This window comes from Brachypodium distachyon, chromosome 1, assembly GCF_000005505.3.
Source record: "Brachypodium distachyon strain Bd21 chromosome 1, Brachypodium_distachyon_v3.0, whole genome shotgun sequence".
NCBI lineage: Eukaryota > Viridiplantae > Streptophyta > Magnoliopsida > Poales > Poaceae > Brachypodium > Brachypodium distachyon.
The window spans coordinates 61,087,291-61,109,821 of NC_016131.3; the positions used below are offsets into that span (position 1 = coordinate 61,087,291).

Below are 22,531 nucleotides of genomic sequence, written 5' to 3' on the forward strand. Positions count from 1 at the left end.
TTTTAGAAGTATACATCAAAACAATCAACTACGAAGTATAATTAAAAAAAAACGTGCTATGTATGTGTGATACTGAATGGTCGATCATTTAGTAATTGTCTAACAAGCTCATGAGTAGTCTCGGTAGGATACAAATAAAACCACCAACACGAATCTGTATAGGTGTAAAGATATATGCCAATCAAATCAAAATATTCAACAACATTATTCCTCGACGCCGTCTAGTTATATAGGAGTATATGAGTGTTACGCATGAGCAAAGTAATTATATTGATCTCATAGGTTGCATTTTGATCGAGCAAGCGAAACCAGGTAGTCATCTCTCCTCTTTTCTTCTCCTGGGAAAGTCATCCGCTCTTACGTGTGTGACAGGTAACATTAACAACAGAGGTACAGCGTGCGTAGCGAAACGTTGTTCTCCTGTTAAGCCAATTTTTCGACTTAAACTAAAATTGAAGGAGCTACTCCGTACCAAATATACCAATAGTAATTAGAGTCCCAGCGTAGCGTACAGTACTTCAACGGAAGCACTAATGGACAAAACGCACACCAGGTGACTGGTCCTGTTGGCGCAGGCCTCTCTTTTCCCGTTCTGTTGTCCATGTTTCCCGTCCATGGTTACGTATTGTTGCATGCAAAATCAAAATCAGTGTTCGGCGCCCACGTGAATGTTTTGGATTTGGTGCGCGTTTCCTTTGTGAATCAGCAAGCCAAGTCGAGCTGTTGGCTTTCTTGAAGTGGCGTGTACAGTGTGCGCAATTGCTTTTTGCGTGTTTCGATGGGACTCGATCGGGAGAGAGTGTTTAGCTGACGGCCAGCACCAGCAGGCGCACGCGTGCCGTCTGCACGCGTCGTTTCCGCCTAATTAACTGGATTAAGCTATAGGGATTGAGCTGAACCCAGTGCTTTCCCGAGTTCCCGGCCGGTATCCTCATAGTTAAATTTCGGGACTTTCGATAAATACGTGGTCCAACAGCTCTCCCATCTCACACCTCAGGAGGATATCTCACCTAATTATACAGCCATAGTTTCTACGGTACCTACACCTCAAGTACCGGAGATATATGGACCAATTATTAGAGCTCGTGCACGACAACTAAATTAACAGGTACTTTCGTTCCTCGGTACTTCATTTAATATTAATAAGAATATGCTATTGTTTAAGATGGATTCTTTTATGTGTTTCAGGAATGAAGGACCTAGCTTGGACCTCAACGATCAGCGTTGGATAGCAAACCATGGAGGTGGCAGCAAGGTGGCGGGAATTAGCTCAAGTGATGGTTTCAGAACATTAAAACCGTCATAACGAGAGATGAGAAGAAGGTCGCATCCTCTTCATTCATGGGATTTCGGCCAAGTGAAGGATTCTTTCTCCAATGGGTATTTATGGACCAAAGATGAGGGTTATAACCTTACTTTATTGGGTCTAAAGCCATGTAATAGGGTCCAGCCAATTTTTAAATGTTTTCGTTGTGTTTTAGGAGGATTCCTAGGCCGTTTCAGAGTCCCTCAAGGGTCTGGCCGAAACCACCTAGCTCCCCTCCTATTTATACCCCACAAGCCCCCCCCCCCCCCGAGCCGGGGTTTTTGATTAGATAAAGTTTAGCCTTCGCCATTTTCGTGTAAGCACGTGTGTCGACTAGACCGTCTGTTTTACTATCGTAAGAACTCCAACTTATATTGAGTATTCAGATTGGTGAACCTTATATTTCCTATTCGCAATTTCAGATTGCTTTCCATCTTGTTCTTGCCTGTTCTTCGATTGCTTGTAGGAACAAAGACCTTCGTGGTCAGGTTGATCGTGCCCCCATGGGATCAATAACTTTCTGGAGTTGGTGTATCGATCGCTAAGGCGCTGCCTCTTAGGTTATAGTCGGATCGTCAACGTCACCACGTACCAAATCGATAATTAGGTATCTCATCGAAAGATCGGGACACGCTCGAAGTTATCGCCTCAAATTCTTATATCGCCTCCGGCATCCTCCAAACCCAGCCGAGCGATAGTGACTCTCCATGGAAAATTCCCTCTTGCTTCCCGGTCCCCCCTCTCTTTGCCTTGCACTACCGCCGCCTTCTCGATTGGTCACCAAGTGCGCATGTCGTGAGGCTGCTCGATGAGAAGGACCGCGAATCTGGTCAGGTCTGCGGTGACGATTGGCTGCAGTTGAGGTGGTGGCAGATGGATGTGGGGCGGTGGCAGATGGAGGTGGCCATAGCCGTTAAGGCAGGCGGAAATGGTGGTGACGAGGCAGGTGGCGGCGGCTGATGCGGGCAGCCGTGGCAAGGCAGGTGGCGGTGGGGGATGCGGCTGGCCACGACGAGGCAGGGGGCACTGGCAGGGAAGCGACGGTTGATGCAGACAACGACGACGAGGTTGCAACAGAGAAGATGGAGTGGTTGGGTCAGTTCGAGAGAAGACAGAGTGGAGAGAGAGAAAGAAAACAGTTGCCATATACGATTACAATATTTGTGAGTGAATTTAGGAGGTGAGATTTGGGAAATATGCTGGAGAATGGTGGAATGGGGAAGGTATCTTTTTTAGGGGAACCTCATGTAGCAATTTGGGAAGTCAAAAATAGGTAGTTTGTTGGACTTGCCCTTAGTACAAAATATTAGGAGACGTTGTAAAGGGTATAAGAACCAAATTATGAAACGGTCTTAGCTAGCCGTTTGTGAGCTACCCGTTGCAACCGCAAACAACTACTCTGTCTGTAGCCATTTACAATTGGAGAGAAAAAGTAAACGTCTGTTACAAGAGCATTCATTCGTAACTACAAATCTGAACATGCAAAATCAAATTTGTTTCTTTTAACCAAATTAGCAAATTCAAAATTCAAATTTTTATAACAGTACCGAGTCATCACGGTAACTATATGCATATTACAGAAATTATCTCCACTCATTTACATGCATAATTAAAGAAAATCCATTAAAATATCAAGAACATAAAAAAGTACAAAATCCATGTCTTATACATCGTACACATGCATCTTGTACGCCACGTCCTTGTCAATTACTCCGGATTTTGATGATTAAGGTAATAAGGCATGGCTTAATTGGCTTTTAATGTTGACTAGCACAATGCCGTACCTTGCAACAATCTTTGAAGGAGTCTTTACTATTCTTTAATTTGCAGTTGCGTCAGTCCGTCGTACGTCAGACTCAGGCAAATTACGATCGATGCCACCGCGCCTCTCTTCCCTGTCCCCGAATCCCCGAAGAAAGAAAAAGGAAATTTCAGACCCAACTCGATCCCCTCCTCCTCAAGCCGCCGCCGCCACCCCAAACCCTCCTCCTCAACAAGCTGCTGGCCCTCTGCCCCTCCCCACAGCTGCACCGCCTCCTCTCTCCATCCGCTCGCCGCCTCTTCTCCCAGAGCTCCAGAAGCCGAAGCTAGCACGGCGGCCATGGAGGCGCCGCGAGACGGCGGCGGAGCAGCAGTCGATTTGGGCACGCGCGGCCATGGCGAGCCGGAGGCTAGGGTGGACTGCGTGGCTCGCACTGCAATTGCACGTCGAGCTCCATGGCAACCGCGGAACGCGAAGCTCCACGGCAACCGCTGAAAGTGGGCGCGTGACGCCGGATGTGGAATTCAAGGATGCCGGCTTGCCCAGGCGCTCGATATGTTCTACCATGGCTGACGCCCTGTTAAGGGGTTTCGTCCTGGATGACGTGCCATATTGCTGGAGGATGGACACCTGTTGCGAAAGAGTGAGGTTTCTACCTTTCTTGACGCCCTCAAGCTGCTCGAAGAAATGCACAAGAGGGAGACTTTCAAGACGATGGCCCAGATTTTCACCATGCTGACATATGGAACTCGTGCACGTCGTTTGTTTGATGAAATGGAGTTGTGCGGAGTGATTCCAGACCATGGAGCTCACAATGTGCTCACAGGGGCCTATGTATTGTGAGGGCAAGGCATTTCCAGTCCGGATGACGGTGATGTTCTGAGATGGATCACAAAGGAATTGGTCTGGTCAATGTTACCTACAACACTATGTTGTGTGAGTTTCGTAGGGTTAATTACTTCGAGGGCATCTAGAAGGATATATATGAAGACTATTTGCTCAGGGCTCGTGCCAAGGACCAGATGACAATGTTCCTCGTGAAGGTTTTCTGCATATTGCTGGTACGTATTGATCTTTGATGTTCTAAGTCATAATTCATAAGGGCATATTTAATTTGATCATGTTGGTTTACTGCTGGACATATATATGCATGTATTTTTCTCAATTTTAGTTTGCCAAAATTTTTGCATCAATTGATTAGTGTTCTTATTAAGTTGTTGAACGGGGAAACATGATATACAATTGTTAACTTTTGAGTACAAATTAACGTAGATCCAATATTTCAAGGTTTTTTTTTCTTTCCGAAAGGAGTCTATTGAGGATGGTAACTTGTCATTTCCTTCCTCATGTCAGATTAGATTACGCTAACATTTTTTTTTGCACCTCAACAAAGATGTCAGGTGTTTGTATTTATGTTCATCAGGTGATTCATCCAAACGCTCATCTCCGGAGTCCAAGATCTATTTATTTTCTTTTCTTTCCTGTAGATGATATGTATCTTCTTTGCTTTTGTAGAATAAGAAGCAGGAAGGTAGTAAAATGATGGTTTGATACATGATAGATTTCATATAGAGGGTGCAAGCTTAGGTTACACTATCTTGTTACAATTTTGCCTTAAAAAAACAAGTATGTTACCATGAATCCAAAATTTCTTTAAATGTTAAGTTTTCTTGATTGCTTTTTTGATACAAATGTTGATAAGAGGGTACCTGCCTCTTCTATAATTTGTCATATGCTTGTTCTCTTTCACTCTATCATTTGTTCATAAGAGTATTTACATTTTGAAGTCCTTGATCTGGCCGTGAGCTACTCAAGAATAGAGGCAGGGCAATCAAATAGATCTTTCATTATACATTTTTACCTTGTTTTTTCTTGCAGGTAACTCAACTTTTTTTGTGTGTTGATGTAGGCTTTTAGTTTGTATAAGATAAGTTTTACAATGCCCATTGAAACTTGCCTTTTTCCTTCTTTTCTTTCCGGAAAAAAGAATAATTGTTTATGGATGTACATTCGTCGTTGTTCATCGTAGCAAAGTATGGACATAAAACAAAATCTGAATAGTTTAGTGCTATAATTTAATGTGAAGTTTGCCTGCGTGTTACTACATAATAGCAAAATGGAATGGTTTGTCAACTATGTTTTGAAAAAGAAAAACCAGTGGCTGAATGAACATGCTTAACCTATATTTGACACTAGCGTGATCGTTGGAATATTTGTGTCTCCGTTGCGAAGCACGGACTCTCAGCTAATAATACATTGTTTTTTCGTTTTCTGAAGACATAAACTGATTTTTTTTCAAAGGTCCAGCAAATGCTGGCTTTCAATTATATTAGCAGAGACATAAACCTGATTTTGGACCTCATGTGTTATCACTTACCAGCTAGGAACAGAGGAAGTAGCATCTAGCAACCCGACCATGCATGATTCCAAATATATCGTGTATATTGATATTCCGGTTCTTTGTTGTCTTGTCTGATTGTCTCTATGAGTTACTACGTATTATTCTGCACTCAGCTTGGAAAAGGAACGAAGCAGCGCCAGTCGGCACGTTGCATCAAATATTTCGATTCCTTCGGGTGTTACGGGTCACACGAAACGTGGCCATCATCTGGTACAATGCTGTCACATTCAGGGTCCATGGAATTCATGTTCTTCTCTTTTGTACGATTGATGGATAAAACTTGTGCTAGATGCTTCATCTATATATGAAAAAAAAGGTACCACGCACCCCGCAATAGTTATTTGAGTAGTTAGTGTCATTAAATTCATTTGTGTTTGTAATGCAACTTTTGTGGTTTCTAGCACTATTGCATATGAGTTCTGACATTCTTAGGTCTTCTCTATCCTCCTTGGTGTTGGGCTAGCCAGTAGAATTTAGCAAGTGGGAGCTGATCAGTGACGGGAACCCAAAACTGACTACTGCTGAAAAAACCATAGTTGCGATTAGTAAAGAAAAGTCAAATTGGCCGCAAGATACCAACTGATAGTATCTAAAAACGTTTTTCACCTTTGAAATCCCAACCGACATATCCGTTAGAAGACATATTAGATTTTGTTAAGACAAAATTCTAAACTTTACCAACGTAACTTATACTCGCCAAATGGTTTGTACCTTGGGAGTCCGCAGCAAGCAGGTTTCATTCAATTATATGGTAAAGGTGATTGGTCGGTACAGCTCTGTGGCATAAAATTGGTATCACTAAGTTAAAAATACTAAGCATACACATTAGCACCTATGAACACCCGTTCATTGCACTCTATAAAATCTCTTGTTTGCTTCTTATGCAGGAGCATATTGTCTAGTGCTATTACTCTTTATATGTGTGTCTACTGCTTGCTTAAATCTCAAACCACTTCTTATTCCACTCGTCTTGGTCACTGACAATACCGTTGTAACTGACAACTACTTCAGTACCGTTGAAGACATAAGAGTTCTTTGGGTGGTTTGTAGGTTGCTCGATGGGGTAGAAGGCTCACGTATCCTCCCGTTGGTTCGATAAAACTTGAGTCACCACTGAAGAAAAAACTACCGCTGCTAAAAAACTTCACGCCGAGAGCCTCAAAAATCCCGACACCTATAGTAAGCAGCAATCACGTCCTAAGTTCCTAGCCTCTTAGCCCTCGGTTTCGCAAGTCCATGGGCTCTAGCCATTTGTTTTTACAAGTCCATGGGCTCTACCCGTTGGTCTAGAGAATGGATGACTATTAACTACAATTAGCATAAGATATTATATTCTCAAAATAAATAAATTAACATAAGATATTTGCTACTCCATGTCGGTACCAGCTAAAAATTATTGGAGGGAGGCAGCCTTGCTCGCCCCTCTCTTCGCGACTAGCTATCTCTGATAAATTAGATACTTGTTCATAATGTCTTGGTGCATGTGCAAGTTGTTTCTCCTAGGGTAAACATGACTTTCTTACTCATTATCTTTTACTCCTCCCAACAGCTAAATGTTGTTATGCAATACTCTTACTAACGACAAGATGGATTATCGAAGATGCTCTTAAAGCATTTACAAAAATCCATCACTAAATCTAGTTACTGAGAGGAGAGAGAAGGGACAACTTTAAACGCGTACGACCTCTCAAATGAAACAAATATTAAATCTCCAAAAATATTTATAATTTATTACGATCGGTTCGACAAAAAACATGATGCTAGTAACAACTCATCCATCAATAGTGATTTTAGTGGTTGTTTTCATAGAGAGAAACCATTTCTTTCTCTCTCCTCTCTTTTCCGCATCCACACCATCAATATGTTGAGTGACAACCAGCATGAAACGAGAGAAGCTATTCTTCCTCTTTTGATTGAGGTGAACTCATTCACATGTTTGTGAAAATACAGAAAACATTTGGAAGCTAATATTCCACCTTCTTTTATGCCAAATTTGGATACCCATGTCAAACTTGTCATGTCCCTGACAGGCTGACAGCACCCAACTCCCCCAAGTGTCCAACTTAAAGTGACAACTTTTGGTCAGCAACTCAGCCAAGCAGCAGTTAAGCTCCACCGTGACGTACTGGCGTTAACAACGTTATCTCAGGCAGGACTGGCCTGCGCTGTCACAAAGCTTTTCTTCCGCTGTTTCCCTTGCCCGGATTCTATTCTAAACCCCAGCTAATACGCCAGGCGGTCGCGGAGCCAAGCCCTAGGCGAGGCAAACGCACTGACCAACTGCTTCTCTTCCCCTCTCGTCGTGGTCGTCGTCCAATCCCTGCTCGTCTCCCAGTCCCCCCCTTCGCGGTCCGATCGGAATTACGGCGTGAGGTTCCCCAGGGTAGGGTTTTGGCCGGAGGAAGTAAGGGAGAGGAGCAGGGTGAAGGCGGTGAGGAGCCATGGCGAGCGACGTGCCCATGACCCCGGAGCTCGAGCAGATCGACGGCGAGATTCAGGACATCTTCCGCGCACTTCAGTGAGTCCCCCTGGATATCTGACACTCCCGTCCATGTCTTAGCTACCCAAAAATGCTTGCTTCCGGCGAAGCGGTGCTATCCGCTGACGCGGTATTGGGGAAATTGCTTCGGTGATGGGATTGGAGTTCCGTGTCTGCTCCCGTGCGGCTGTGCTCGTGAAATTGTGGCCTCCGTTTTAGTGGACACTGCTTACAATTACTCTCTTGTGTGGTGTACTAGACTACTGGTATAGTAGAGGAATAAATTGTTTATGTGATTATGTGATGAGATGATGGATGCGATTTAGCGAGGATTTTGTTGGCTTTTTTGTACAATTGTCTAGCTGGGTGTCGAGATGTCAACCTTTATGTTACAGTCGCTGTCAAAATTTAGCTTTGTGGTAGAATCAGTGAGTGGAGCGAAAACACGAAGTTCTGTACTAATACTACTCTGTATAAGCTTACTCTCTGCTTATGTCTATTTTACTGTGGTCAACTTCATTTTTGAAAATTTCTTAAAGCATGATTGAAAAATCAGAAGCAATTATCATATGTGGTTAGCATAACCATATAAGCAGAGGAAATGCTTAACTCAAATTTAATTTTTTTAATTATAGCATTGCTCATTATCCATAAAAAAGCAATGGCGTTAGGAAACAATGGTTTGATACTTCGCTCTTATATTACCTTGATGATTCAATTGAATGAATTGAAATTTAGGTATATAATGGTTAAATACTATACACAGCATTCCCATTGCATATTTGAACTTTGGGCATCTTGACTATACCTATCAAGCATCTCTTGTTGGTATCGCTATCACAATATGTATTGGCCATTGAAAACCTGAAAGCACAACTTCAGCATATTTGATGCAGGATCAGTTTTGATGTTTGCATACTTGTTCTAGCTAAGTTTAGTTCCACTGATACCAAAATCAGGAGTTCCGTATTTCTTTTAAGCTTCAATACTGAGTTTCATGTTGCAACTACAAGTGTGCATATCTTATTTGGATGACTACCGTAGTACTGTACAGCTTTCTCGAGGTTAGTTTAATAGTGGAATGCCACCTATGTATATTTTGAAACCCAATGTTCTAAAGCTTTATTGATTTTATTAAAAATCTCATATTGGTTAAGTCATTTTTACTGGAAGTTTTATTCATAAACTGTATTTTTTTTTGCAGAAATGGGTTTCAAAAGATGGACAAGATTAAAGATTCAAATAGGCAAGCTAAACAATTGGAGGATCTTACAGGGAAAATGAAGGAGTGCAAGCGGTATGTTAGGCGGGGCAGTATTCTTCAGTCTTAAGTCAGCTATCCCAAAGTCTTCTTTATCTTCCCTTTCTTGTTATGCATACAGTCCTACACTGATGTCCATTGCTCATTATACATGCATCCTTTCAGTTATTTGTTTCTTAACTTTTTTGGGGAGTTACTGCTCTCGTGACGCGATACTATCTGATTTGTGTTTTTCATGAAATTTTTCCCTTTGCTGGATACTAACATGGATATGCCATACTTATGTAATGTTTTGAAGTTCAAATTGATCTTTGACAGCTTGATCAAAGAGTTTGATCGTACTCTCAAAGCCGAGGAGTCCAAGAACCCTCCTGAAGTTAACAAACAGCTAAATGACAGAAAGCAGTATATGGTTGGCACCTCACTTCAATAGGCTCTTTGTTGCACGTCATTTTGCACACTTGTGTAATCATTTCTTTTTCAATGTACAGATCAAAGAGTTGAATTCCTATGTCACCTCGAGGAAGACGTAAGTACACATTTTGTTTTGCGAAATAAGTATGAGGATATGCTCCAAAAAAATCTCTTGCTATTTCCTGTTGTGTTGCATATTGAATTCCATGACCATGAGGTTAACTTTTGGAATTTAAACTTACAAAACACATGTTTGTAACTTCTATACCTTACACTATGTTCTTGCACCTGTTACGCTAATGCTAACTAAAGATCTCTTGCAGATATCAAAGTACCCTTGGTAATAACAAGCGGGTCGAGCTCTTTGACATGGGTGCTACAAGTAGTGAGCCTGCTGCTGAGGACAATATTCAAATGGCATCAGGTGAAATTAGCCATTGAGACCTTTTAAGTTTTGATTAGTCTCGTACGAATAATATCTTACTAAGTCTAAGATTGTTTAATGGCTCACTGACGTATGTTCTCTGCAATATTATCAGCAGTTGCCAATATAACAGTATTTCTGACTTTATATGGTAGGATATGTTTGTTTGTACGACAAAGTGATGAATGCATGGATGTGCAAAAATGCCGAACTCATCGTTTATATTTTTTGTTATCTTTATTACCTTCATTAAGACTAATGTAAGGGTTTGGAGTGGATTTATGTTGGTTGTGCGTCACTCCGTTTTTATCAGCTAAATGTAGTTTAGTTTTGTTCTTGTCGCCCATGGACAAAAACCTTTTTTGTGCATGAGAATGGGGATCTAGAGATGTCTTTTTTTAATTGACAGGATCTAGACATATATCTCCAGATACATTATTAATACAAGAAAAAGTCTTTGAACTAGATAAATAGTTTCCAACACCAAGAGGCGTACCTCAGGATTGTACCAATTCATGATATCATATAGCTAAATAGTCTTTTCTTTTCCAAGCTAGATATTTTAAATGGTTCTTACGGAAGCACCTGGCTAAATTTGCAGCTATGACGAACCAACAACTCATTGATTCTGGAAGAAACCAAATGGATCAAACAGATGAAGCTATTATACGTTCAAAAATGGTTCATTTCTAAACTACACATGCTCCTTATACTTATTCTTTCATGGAAAATTGTAAAGGACTTTTGGTCTAGGTTGTTGCTCAAACTCTTGACGTTGGAGCTCAAACTGCTACAACATTAACGCAGCAGGTAAGGATTTCTGGATTATAAACTAGCGAACTACCAAGACTTTAGTAGGTGCACACCATACTTGTTTTTAATGCTCGTATGATGGTTCGGAATTGAAGTAGATTTCTCCACATCCAACATGTGTTTTTCCAATTGCAAAATGCTTGGATTTTTTCTTTTGAAAAGCAGCCATGATTTTTACCAAAAAATAAACATAACTTATGTACTGCAACTGTTATTTGACTGACAGTAGTTTTACTCATAATGTTGGAATAAGGTGTCTCGAATTTGGTAATCCATAATGTTGAACTGTTAAAAGACACACAATTGTAATAGGGTGTCCCTAATTTGGTCCATAATGTTGGACTGGAATTAACTAACTGTAATTTTACTTGGTCTTATATTTTCAATGTAAGGGCCACCTTATCTCAATTATCTGGATATGTCATACGGAGATTTAGCATGTGATTTAACAGACGTTTTGTATTGGATGCTTCAACATCTTGCAATTTTGTGCCACCCATACCTTAGATATTCCACTACTTTATCTCATTTACTCTTTGCATTGCCCCATCCCATCCGATCACATCATGTCACATCTCAGCACTATATCTGTAAACTGCATTCCAGTATCCAGATTTTTTTTCTTGTTTTCACCAGATAAGTTCCTAGCAGGCAAGCACACAGGACTGAAATTTTTTGGTTTACCTGTTCCATCCTGAGTATATTACAGTTTTGAACGGATTTGCTGGAAAATTATAAGAAGTCTTGACTACACATATTCTATTGTCTTGTTGCAGACAGACCAGATGAAGAGAATTGGCGATGAGCTTGATTCTGTTCACTTTTCGCTGAAGAAAGCTAGCCAGCTGGTGAAAGAGATTGGCCGTCAGGTCTGCCCTCCCTCCCTCTCCTTGTATGATCAGTCGTGCTTCTGCAGCGGTACCTGAAATTTGAGAAATCCGTTTTGCAGGTCGCAACTGACAAATGCATCATGGCGTTGCTTGCTGTGATAGTTTTTGGTGTTATTGCAATTATTGTCGTTAAGGTAAATTTTTGGCTATTTCTATATGCCGATTTCAATATATGCATGTACTCCCTCTGATCCTAAATTATTGACTCAAATTTGCTCAAATATGGATGTATCTATTCTTAAAAAGTGTCTAGATACATGTAATATTTCGACAACAATTTAGGATCGGAGGGAGTAATTCCGTTTTTAGGGTACATGAAAGATTACCCGCAAAAAAGAAAAGAGGGTGCATGCAAGATTGCCAGTTGATTACCAAGTGCACACGCATTCGACAATTTTTTGGTAATGATTAAGGCTTGGGCATCACAATACTACATTAGAGAGTAAAGCAAGGCTCGTTGGAACTTCTGACTACAAACCTAGTGATGGTCAACGTTGATGCAACTCTTCTTTAGGTGGTATCTGGTTGCTGTATTTTTTCTAAATTCTATTAACTGGACCGTGGGAGGTTGTTTGATATCCTCACTGACAGTTCTACTGCTTTCCCGTGCAACAATTGGAAATGAATGAGAATAATTACTGATGTTTTGTTCTTCCAGATTGTCCACCCGCAAAACAAAAACATACCAGACATCCCAGGAATGGCTCCGCCAGCTCAAAACTTCCAGACTAACAGGAGATTGTTGTCAGCAAACGCTTTCGGAGGTCTTTGATGATTGCTTGAGGTACCTTCGTGCTGCAGTACTCGGTCCGCAAAGCAACTTCTAGTGAGCCACGAGATACGTTGTAACATTTTTTTTTGCGCCTGTATATTTGTTTCTTGTGTGTATATATGCATTATGCAACAGAGATGAGATCTTTAACGAGTCCATAGGAACACGTGAGTTACAGTTTACCCCCGCATCTTATGGAATTTCGAATGATAGGAACATAATTACTAGTTCCACTACAAAAATGAGTCCAGACATATTCGCTACGCAGGCGGTTGCGGCAAATAACTAAATGAGACTAGACCTATAGCTAGTCTGTATGAACTCCAAAACCTGCCAGGCTGCAAACAGGAGTACGGGGAGGCAATTATGCAAGAATAAAACAGAATTAAAACAAATAAATTTTACAAGGAGTAATCATTGGCTTTGCATCATTGAGCGGATGAAGAGTTCTCAGACCCAACCCAGCTGCAAGCTGCGTCTTTGAGGACCCCTCGACTTCTCATCATCTCTCTGACTTGGTGGACACCGTCCCACTTCCCGGCTGCTGCGAGTGTGTTGGAGAAGGCCATGTAGGCGCCTGGTCTCCCGGCGTGGCTCAGCGCGAACACCTCCTTGGACGCGACGTTGGCCATGTCGACGTCCCCGTGGAGAGTGGCAGCCCCGAGCAGCGCCGCCCACACGTCGGAGTTTGGCCTCGCCGGTATCCCTCTGACGAAATCGTAAGCCCGGCGCACGCTCCCGAACCTGCCCAACAGGTCAACCATGCACGCGTAGTGCTCCATCCGTGGTTTCAGCGAGTACTCGCGCTCCATGCTCTCCAATATCTCTTGGCCCTGTGACATGAGCCCGGCTCGGGCGCACGCCGACAGGGCGCTCAGGAACGTGGCGTGGTTTGGCTTCACGCCCCGCTGCTGCTGCCGCCGCCGCATCTCCCCGAACAGCTCGAGAGCCTCCTCAGAGAGGCCGTTCTTTCCGTACCCGTCGATCATCGAAGTCCATGTGATGACGTTCCTATCCGCCATCCCGTCGAACACCTTCCGTGCGTCCTCCACCCGACCGCACTTGGAGTACATGTCGAGCAGCGCACTCCCGGCCTTGATGTCAGAGACGATGTTGCTCTTGATAACATGGCACTGCACCTGTTCCCCGAGCTCCGGCGACGACAGGAGCGAGCACGCGCCAAGCACGCTCACGCATGTCGACACCGTGGGCCGGAACCCTGCTCGCTGCATCGCCTTCAACACCTCCAGCGAGCTCTCCGCGGTCTCCTCCGTCTTGCTGTACCCCTCGATCAACGCGTTGTACACCACGGCGTCCTTCTCCTCCATGCCTTCGAATATGGTCTCGGCCTCCCTGTACAACCCCTCGTTCATGCACCCGACGATCAGTGATGTCGAGCACACCACTCTCCGCGCCGGCGCCGGCATCATGTCGTGGACACGCCGCGCATAGCCCAGGGACGCGTTCTTCACGTAGGCGTCCACCAACGCCGCGAAGAGGATGTCGTCGAACTCGACAACAGACCTCACGACGCGCGCGTGGACTTCCTTGGCGGCGCCCGGCAGCGCCAGCGCCGCGGACAGCTTGAGCGCCATCGACAGCGCGAAGACGTCCAGCCGCCCAGTGGAACCCGCGATCCGCCTCACGACCCCCAGCGCCTCCTCGGGGAGTCCCAGCCGGAAATACCCGGCGACGAGGTAGTTGTGCGCGGCGTGGGTCGGGGTCGGCATTCCGTCGAAGACCGCGCGGGCGTTGCGGTGTGAGCCGCATCGCAGGTGCAGGATGAGGATCTTGACCAACAGGTCGGGTGTGGGGCGGAGCCCGGACGCGAGTAGTTGCGCGTGGAGACACGCCGACTCGGGACGGGTCGGGCGCGCGTAGATGAGGCTCTGGACCGCGGCGGCGAGCGCGCCGGCGGTGCGGAGGTAGCGGGGGACGCGCGGGGATACAGAGCAAGGGCGCCACTGGGACTCTGCTCTGTTTCTTCCTTGCATCTTTGCCAGCTAGCCGTGCCGTACGTGGATATCTAAATAAGTCTTGTACGGAGTAGAAAGAATCGGGAAGAGACGGTCTATCCAAAGAAACGAAGATAAGCTCAGAACAGGAGTCCGGCGTCAGGACAACACCTGAGGCACAGCGAGCCTATATAAGCCAACGAATTCAATTTGTAACAAATCCTTACTATTCTGCACGTAAATCATACTACGATGTTGCTGCCAATTTCGATCTAGCCACGGCACGCCGCACGCCGTCGACGTGATGGGCCACTAGGCCATGTATATAAGCTATGGAGGTCGCCCCTGCCAGCACCGAGCACCAGAGAAGGTTCATGCTAAAATTGCCTCCGGGATACCACTTCGCCCCGACGGAGAACGAGCTTGTCGTGCACTATCTTCGCCGGAAAATTGCCGGCCTCCAGCCGCTGCTGCCCATCTTTTTTGACGTGGATAACCTCAACAGTTACCGCCCGGAGCAAATCGTAGGCACGTAGGCATTCAAGTACAACTAGTACACGATGTGATAATTTCTGGATCTTTTTGACTTGGATAGTAAATTAAATAAAAAGGCAGATTTTGCATGATCCAAATTGCAGTCTTGCAGATAAGTATCGGAAGCATGGGGAGGACTGTTGGTACTTCTTCACCAAGCGTGTCCGGAAATACTCAACTGGCAACCACCCGAACCGGACTACTCCGGGCAAGGGATTTTGGAATGCCACGGGTCCGTGGAGGTTGATTCACGTCGACAAGGAACTAGCTGGGCGCGTGAGGACGCTGGTGTTCTACACTGAGCCGGAGAAGGAGGAGCAAGTGGCGCCGGGTCTTAAAGAGATGGATGACCAGACGGCATTGTCCAAGCTAGCAAAGACCAGTTGGATCATGTATGAGTACGAGAACCTCACTTCACAGGCAGAGGCTGAAGACAAAAATATCGACAAGGTTTTGGTCTTCATGCACATCTGGTTCTTGATGATCTCTTCGTATAATACAACTTGTTGATCTCATCTGTGCGTGCTTGAATGACAAAATTAATTAATTGGTTGCATCTCATTCTTGCAGATTGATGAGTGGGTGTTGTGCACCATACAGAAGAGGCGGCGTTGCAACGGCAAGGAAAAAGGCCGAGGATAATGGCCGTGCAGGCGGCAAGAACATCAAGGGGAAGAGAGAAATCAATGTAGACGACAAGAAGAGAAAGAGAAAGGAGACGGAAAATATCGACGCGGAGAAGGGAATTGACCAAGGCCAACAACAAACTGATGACCCCATGAAGATACTCGAGGTGCCAATTTCACCACCACACCTAGAGACGGCGACACCCGAGGGAACAAGATGAGTCGGGGATTGAGTTCGAGGACTCCGGTCCACCCTAAAAGAGACTGCCCGTGGCACGACTGCAATCGCAGGAACCACCACACACAAAGACCATATCTTCTTTCATAGCAGACAATTGCTACTCCATTTGTGCAAACATGGCGCCAACAACACCGTGGCCGCAGGAACCACCGCGTTCAGAGAGACCATGTTTCCGCCTGAAGGAGGCACCTACACCGTTGGTTCAGCTGGCTCAACCATGACGTCGGTTATGATGTGGCAGGGACAACAACTCTCCAGAGACACCTACATCTCTGATCCCCGCTTGGAGCCTGGGATGGCACATCCTCCTGCAGGATACAACTACAATGTGGCTCCTCCAAACATGGCGAAGTATCAGTTCACAAACTTACATCCTGATGCGGTGGCGCCTCCTCGGGCTTACGGTTATGGTGGCTCTGTTCCTCACGCGGTTGTCGGAGCTTTGGACGGCCTTCTCAGCGCCGCCAACGCTTAACATTTACCAGCTCTGCTCTTACGCCGCGGGAACCAAGACCACGGCAATCTACATGAATAGCGGCACGACGAGCAGCCAGAGCCATGACGTGTTTTTCGCTGGCTCCTCCCAGTCCCCAGTCCCAGCACCACAGCGTCCCCTCCGTTCTTGGTGGAGGTAGAGCTGTGAGGCCCGCCGTGGCGCAGGATTTGGATGCGGCAACCAAACTAAGCTGCACACGCCTGCCGGTCTAGAATAGTATGGTATGGGACCCTTGATTAGTTGGGTGCTAGCGGTGTTGTGTTGCTCTTGTAGAAACCACACTAGTCCTCGTCGTCGTTCATTGGGTTCGTAATTGGCTTAGGATGTCGACTTAAACCTCGTAGTGTTGAGTTTTTTTTTGTGTGTGCTGTCGTGTTGCTCGATCCAGTGGATTTGGATTCTGGAGCTGGTCTGTTGAGTTTTGTTTTTAATTTGTCGTTGAAATTTGGTTCCCCGTCCTTGTCCAAATTTTGTTCCCAAAGTCGTACAGGAATTGCCAATGCTCCGGACCTGGTCTGAAGAATTGTTTTTGACGGGCTTATAAAGATGATTTGGTGGCTTGAGATGGACTAAGCCGTAGCCGGACTCATTGTTATTGCTATTCCAATCTGCAAATGATGATACAGTAGTACAAGCAAGTACATGGTCGCCGTACCGCGTACAAAGGAAATGAAATACATACACTTAAACGAATTAAGCAAGCAGAATCAAGAGCGGCACACGCACGAATAAGATAGAATTGATGACGATTAGAGCTAGTAGTTGACAACCCGGCAGTTCCTCCTGACCTCGCCGTCGCCGCGGCCGGTCTTGACCTCGATGCTGGCCATCTTCACCATGGCAACCTCGAAGCGGTCCTCCCACCACCCGGGGATGTTGGCGTTGTCCAGCACCATCTTGGCCGTCTCCGCCGAGGCCAGGAGCGCCGCGTCGGAGGTGAAGAGCACCTTGTGCGCCAGCACGTTCTTGTAGTACTGGTTGTCGAGCTTGCCGGGCGTCACGACGTCCTGCACCACTGTGGGGTCGTCAGCCGGGCTCGGGCTCGCCGGGCACTGGCCCCTCAGCGACGTGCCGAGCGCCGGGTCGATGTCAGAGGGCACGGCGAGGCGGTCGGGCACGAAGGACGAGCAGTGGGAGCGGCCCACGGTGTGTGACCCCGAGAGCACCACCATGTCCTCGGCGCTGAGCCCCTTGGCTGCGAAGTTGTCCACGAGCTGCGCGAGGCCGAAGGTGGGCGGCGGGAGGAGGTCGAGCGCGCGCGAGGCAATGGAGACGCGGCCGTCCAGGCGGCCCGCCGGCATTTGGAACGCCACGCCGCGCCCGCGCTTGCTTAGGAAGAAGGAGGCGTCGCGCGCGGCGAAGGCGACGATGTCGGCGCAGGAGACGACGCCCGGGCAGGCCTTCTCGAGGATGTCCTTTGCCGCGTCGATCACCTCGAAGCCGCGGAGGCTCGGGAAGTTGGGCGGGCTCAGCTTCTCCGGCTGCGGGTTGGCCGGCGTCGGGTCCAGCAGGACGGACGCGTCGCAGCCCTGAGTTGTTGACATTTGCATTATTGGTTGCACGTAAAATGGTAAGCTCAAATCTTTCGTGACAAGAGTGTCAACAGCACAATCATGCATGCATGGTCACGTGTTTCGTGCAAATTTGCCGTGATAAGACAAATATTACCTCGACGAAGCAGTCGTGGAAGAGCATACGGATGAGGCCGGCGCCGATGCCGGGGTTCCGGCGGACAGCTTCTGCGACGACGCCCTTGACAATGTCCTCGGCGTGCGGGCAGCTTTCGTGGTAGTACCCGACGGTGAGCCCGCACTTACCGGGGCTAGGAGGCTCGTAGTAGCCAGCAGCTTGGCAGAAAGCCAATGCCATGAGCAACGCAGGGACGACCAGAGTCGCAGCAACCTTACCCATGCTCGATTCTCTTGTGTATATGAAATCAGACACTACTGCGCTCTTGAGGATTGCAACTAGCGCCTAGTTGGATTGCGGTGGTGAAGTGCTGTGCCCTGTGCACGTCTATTTATAGGCTTGACGGCGCACACTTGTACTTAATGAAATGAAGATGAGCGCGTACGTCCGGATTTAGGAAAATAAAATAGAGTAACAAGGAAGAAGAATGCTTCTGAATTTCTGATCAGTGCTTGTTTAAGTGGATGTTGGGAGGCAGCTAGCGCAGAAGGTGGGCTGATTGAGTACAACCCAGCAATTTGACCTCCGCATGGCGTCAGTTCGTTAAACTGGCAGGTACGACATGATAATCACCGATCGAAGTTTTTTCTTTCGAAGGATCAGCGACCTAGCAATACAAAACACTAAAATAATAAAAATTACAAATAGTTATTTGGACCACTTAATGACGGACGAGCCGAAAGCTGGCCATCGTCATTACCCCTGCATCATGCTTGTCAAAGGAGTGTTTTGTGGTAGTAGTCACCGTGCTAAGGCCCTAAAGAAACCAACAAACCAAAGCATCAACAATCGCTAAAGATGAGAAACATAGATTAGAAGAACCATAACTGAAATCACACAAACAAACAAGTAAGCCAACCGAAACACAAGGAATTCGCCGAAAACCCGAAAAGCCAACCAGGTCCCAAGAGATTTGCCGGACACAAAACTCCGCGTGCTCTTTGCCAACGTTAGGCGCATTAGTACTGGAGCGAGGACAGGACGGGATTAAAACTTGCCCTGTCCAAACAAGGAATTAATAAAAATGCTCTAACAACTAGCCGGTGCAGGACGAAGACAAAGTTTTAGCTTGACTGGTTTATTTAACACTGGGAGACACAGGTTCAGTAAAGTCCTCTCCATAATAAAAAGCTTCATCGCCCAATAATGAGCGTACTGCCCATAAATATGTATATCGTCGTCTTACACATATCGAAATGCTATCCATATGGGTATTGTACTATTTGATCTAGTAGTACGTAGCTTGACCTTTGCCACTTAGATAATGTAGAATACACGTACTTTTTTTTTATTATACGTACTAAATCTGAACCACCAACAAAATTTTGGTACGGAGCTGCCTTTTTTTTTAATTATAAACGCGGTGGTATAACGGATATGTAATTTTTACCAAATGGTTATCGGACAAATTAAAACAAATCATGCAGCAAAGAGCTACATGACTCACGAACCTGCATATATGCTGCTGTCCAAAGTACCACTTCAACCTGACTCGTCGTCACGTCATCTTCTGACCCGACCCGCTAGTGGTTAACTTAGCCCCGATTCGCCCCTCTCACAAAATTTCAACCCAATACAATCTAGGTGACATATGACAGATGGGTCGGACATGTGAAAAATAGCATCAAACATCTTAATCCCGTCGATTTGGGTTTTGTGAGAAATATGGTCTGAATAGTTGTGACAGAGCTAGGATGTGAGTATAGAGGGGGCAAATAGAAGAAATTCAACATTGCAGGGGGCAAATTGAGTACTAATACTAATATTTTTTGCATTTGTATTCATGAACACTACTAATTTTACCTTGAAAACACTTTAATGGTTGTGGTTTCTTGAGACTGTTACTAACAACCGTGGTTTCATGAAACTCTGGACGCAAGAAATATGGTTTTGTAAATTTTACTAAAAGAAAAGGACAAAGTAAAACAAGAAGAAGAAGCAAAAGTAGCTCGGCTGAACAGCACAAATGCAACTAAACTAAGCTTAAGCAGCTACTCGAGACATTAATATTCTACCTACCCTTCCGTATTGCTAACATTTTTTGTACTTCTGAGGACCTATCGCAAATTAATAATTATGCTAAGTGGTTGACAGAATCATAACATGCTGAGTTGACAAATGAATCTTCTTTCCTATCACTATATTATTCAGAGAGGCTCTATATAATGTGACAAATGTCACTGATCAACAATTACTAGTATAATTAATGATCTAGATTAGACATTAGTCTAATATATTGAACTTTAACTACTCTTATATAGTATTACTCCGTAACTGACCTTTTATAGGGAGCGTCTTCAGGCTCGTTTACTGGAAGGTTTACTTCTTCAACTTTTCACGTATGCATGTTTCATTCTTGCAATCATTTTTTTTTGCGAAAATTCTTGCAATCAATTTTGTTTTAAATACACATTGTTTTACCCTTTCGAGGTACTCCCTTCGATTCTAAATTGTTGTCGAAATATTACATGAATCTAAACGCTTTTTAAGAATAGATACATCCATATTTGAGCAAATTTGAGTCAAGAATTTAGAATTAGAGGGAGTAACTTTTTATCAATTCCCATATTTGCGACCGTAACCCTTTGACCATTTTCAATCTGATCTGTTGCTCTAATTTCAGAATTGTTTTTTAAAATGCTGCCTTTTCTACGCCGGATAGGTTAATTTTGTACGCTAGCGAGTAGACAATACTGAGTGGATTTTTAATTACTTGATTTTTTCCTTGTTATTTACTCGTATTTAATGTTCTAGTTAGCTGTATTGTGCAAAGCGTGTCTTGGAGTCAAACACGGCAGCAAGCCAGCGACATTCCACTTGTTCTGCCTCGTGACAGAGAACTTGATCGTAATTCGTAGTAAAAGAAATGCCAAGTCGTTAGGATTAGCTAAGCATCGTCTGGATTCATGACGTACGGAGGTAAAGATGTCATGTTCATGTTAACATTTTGAACTAAGAAACTACTAAGACATTACAACTGAGCCCCGCTCCGAGCTTCCCGTTCACTTTGATTCCTCTACGTCCGATAAAAGATGAATGGCCGCGATGTACGAACGCGGACAGCACCCTCAGCCGTGGCAACGGGCTTCTCATGGGCAGCTCCGCCCGGCACGACTCGCACATGAGTAGTGATGTAGAGAGAAACCAGCTGGCATTTCTAGAAACAACTAGCAAAGAGGCCGTGGGACGCCACGGAACAACAAAAGTGCCCATTGAACATTTTTAGCACTTTCTATTTCACAGCTAATCATTCTCAAGTCTCAGCAAAACTTCCCACTGATTTTTTAGTGCACACAAAGTTTTTCCTCCTTTGCAGGCCTAACAACATAATTTCCAACTGATTCTTTTTCCTTCTTCCAATTATTCTTTGACAGTCTTTCCTTTGAAATATTTTCATTTGTCATGGTCACACTTTTGTTGAATTTCTGATAGTAGCTGCAGTACCGGAACTCCCTGGAGTAGTATCAAAATACACAGTAATAAAACTGGTGAACTTTGGGGACATGGTAAAGAAATATGAACATGAACAAACTGCCTGGTATTTCTGATGAATGATGATTTGCTGAAAAATTATTTTGAACCTTCCATCTCTTCTGTTCCCGCCATAATGATTTTGTATATCCTCTACAATTATTTCAGTACACTTTTACAGTTGAGAACTTCCCCTGATAAAAAATGTGCTTATGATAATATAAAAAAATTAGTCATTACCTCCACTTTTTATCAGGAAGAATTCTAATATATGTATATTTGTTCAGAGTACACTTTATCCACATACTCTAAGACAACCAAGTTACCAATCCACATAGTTAATGACAGAATGGTGAAGCTAGCTAGGTGACTTGCCTTCTCGACATGCATCCTAGTCAAATGCATGTTTGCCCTCATTCCAAAGTCCCACACTCATACGCAGCTGCGTGGCAAGCATAGGACTCATATTTTCAGCAGATAGGAAGTTCATCCCTGGCTCCAGAAGCTGTGTCAATAAATTGTTACATTTTGTTACTAATGTGTGGCCCATAGAAGAAAAAGGGAAAATTCAGACCAAACTTCAAAAGGAAAAGGAAACATTCAGATAAAAAAGATAGTACCCACCAAATGGTCATCATTTGATTTGTCAGGTAGAACTCTCGTTGAGGTAAACATTGGTGGATCCCCTACCCATGTAAATCTCCTGCGCACTGGCTTTACTCTGCACAACAACTACGTCAATTGAGCTACTGAGTGATACCTACTTACATTGAAGTTTAATAATTTATAAAATGAAGAATGTTGAAGTAACAGTTCTAGAAAACAAGAGATCAAGCTATAAACCATACTGCATCTGTCCAAGGTTTGAACTTATATAAGAACCATGGTATGATGGGCCAGCTCTCAACATAATCTCCGAACAAGTCGCACCCAAAAAGCATCCCAAAGATAGCAGTTGGATCTATCATGTTATACCTGAAATGTCATTATAAGAAAC

At 44.6% G+C, this 22,531-nt stretch overlaps 4 protein-coding genes across 4 annotated transcripts; 2 read left to right on the forward strand and 2 right to left on the reverse strand.

Annotated features, from left to right (window-relative positions):
- Positions 1 to 7,633: 7,633 nt before the first annotated feature.
- On the forward strand, positions 7,634 to 12,712 carry LOC100841461 (novel plant SNARE 13). The gene is made up of 10 exons (XM_003557797.4): positions 7,634 to 7,987; positions 9,153 to 9,245; positions 9,528 to 9,621; positions 9,701 to 9,738; positions 9,947 to 10,047; positions 10,649 to 10,728; positions 10,801 to 10,857; positions 11,637 to 11,729; positions 11,810 to 11,884; positions 12,409 to 12,712. Exons 1-10 carry the CDS (start codon positions 7,911 to 7,913, stop codon positions 12,520 to 12,522), a joined length of 822 nt encoding a protein of 273 aa, XP_003557845.1. The 5' UTR covers positions 7,634 to 7,910; the 3' UTR covers positions 12,523 to 12,712.
- Positions 12,713 to 12,804: 92 nt separating this feature from the next.
- On the reverse strand, positions 12,805 to 15,003 carry LOC100846747 (pentatricopeptide repeat-containing protein At1g28690, mitochondrial). Its single transcript, XM_003557817.4, has one exon. It carries the CDS (start codon positions 14,514 to 14,516, stop codon positions 12,951 to 12,953), a length of 1,566 nt encoding a protein of 521 aa, XP_003557865.1. The 5' UTR covers positions 14,517 to 15,003; the 3' UTR covers positions 12,805 to 12,950.
- On the forward strand, positions 14,810 to 16,353 carry LOC104582366 (NAC domain containing protein 50). The gene is made up of 4 exons (XM_010231848.1): positions 14,810 to 15,009; positions 15,116 to 15,502; positions 15,612 to 15,804; positions 16,120 to 16,353. The coding sequence occupies exons 1-4, from the start codon at positions 14,810 to 14,812 to the stop codon at positions 16,351 to 16,353; spliced, it is 1,014 nt and encodes a 337-aa protein (XP_010230150.1).
- Positions 16,354 to 16,924: 571 nt separating this feature from the next.
- Positions 16,925 to 18,997, reverse strand: LOC100842678 (peroxidase 2). Its single transcript, XM_003557801.3, has 2 exons — positions 18,043 to 18,997; positions 16,925 to 17,903 (listed from the first exon to the last, which is right to left on the reverse strand). The coding sequence occupies exons 1-2, from the start codon at positions 18,283 to 18,285 to the stop codon at positions 17,130 to 17,132; spliced, it is 1,017 nt and encodes a 338-aa protein (XP_003557849.1). The 5' UTR covers positions 18,286 to 18,997; the 3' UTR covers positions 16,925 to 17,129.
- Positions 18,998 to 22,531: the final 3,534 nt, after the last annotated feature.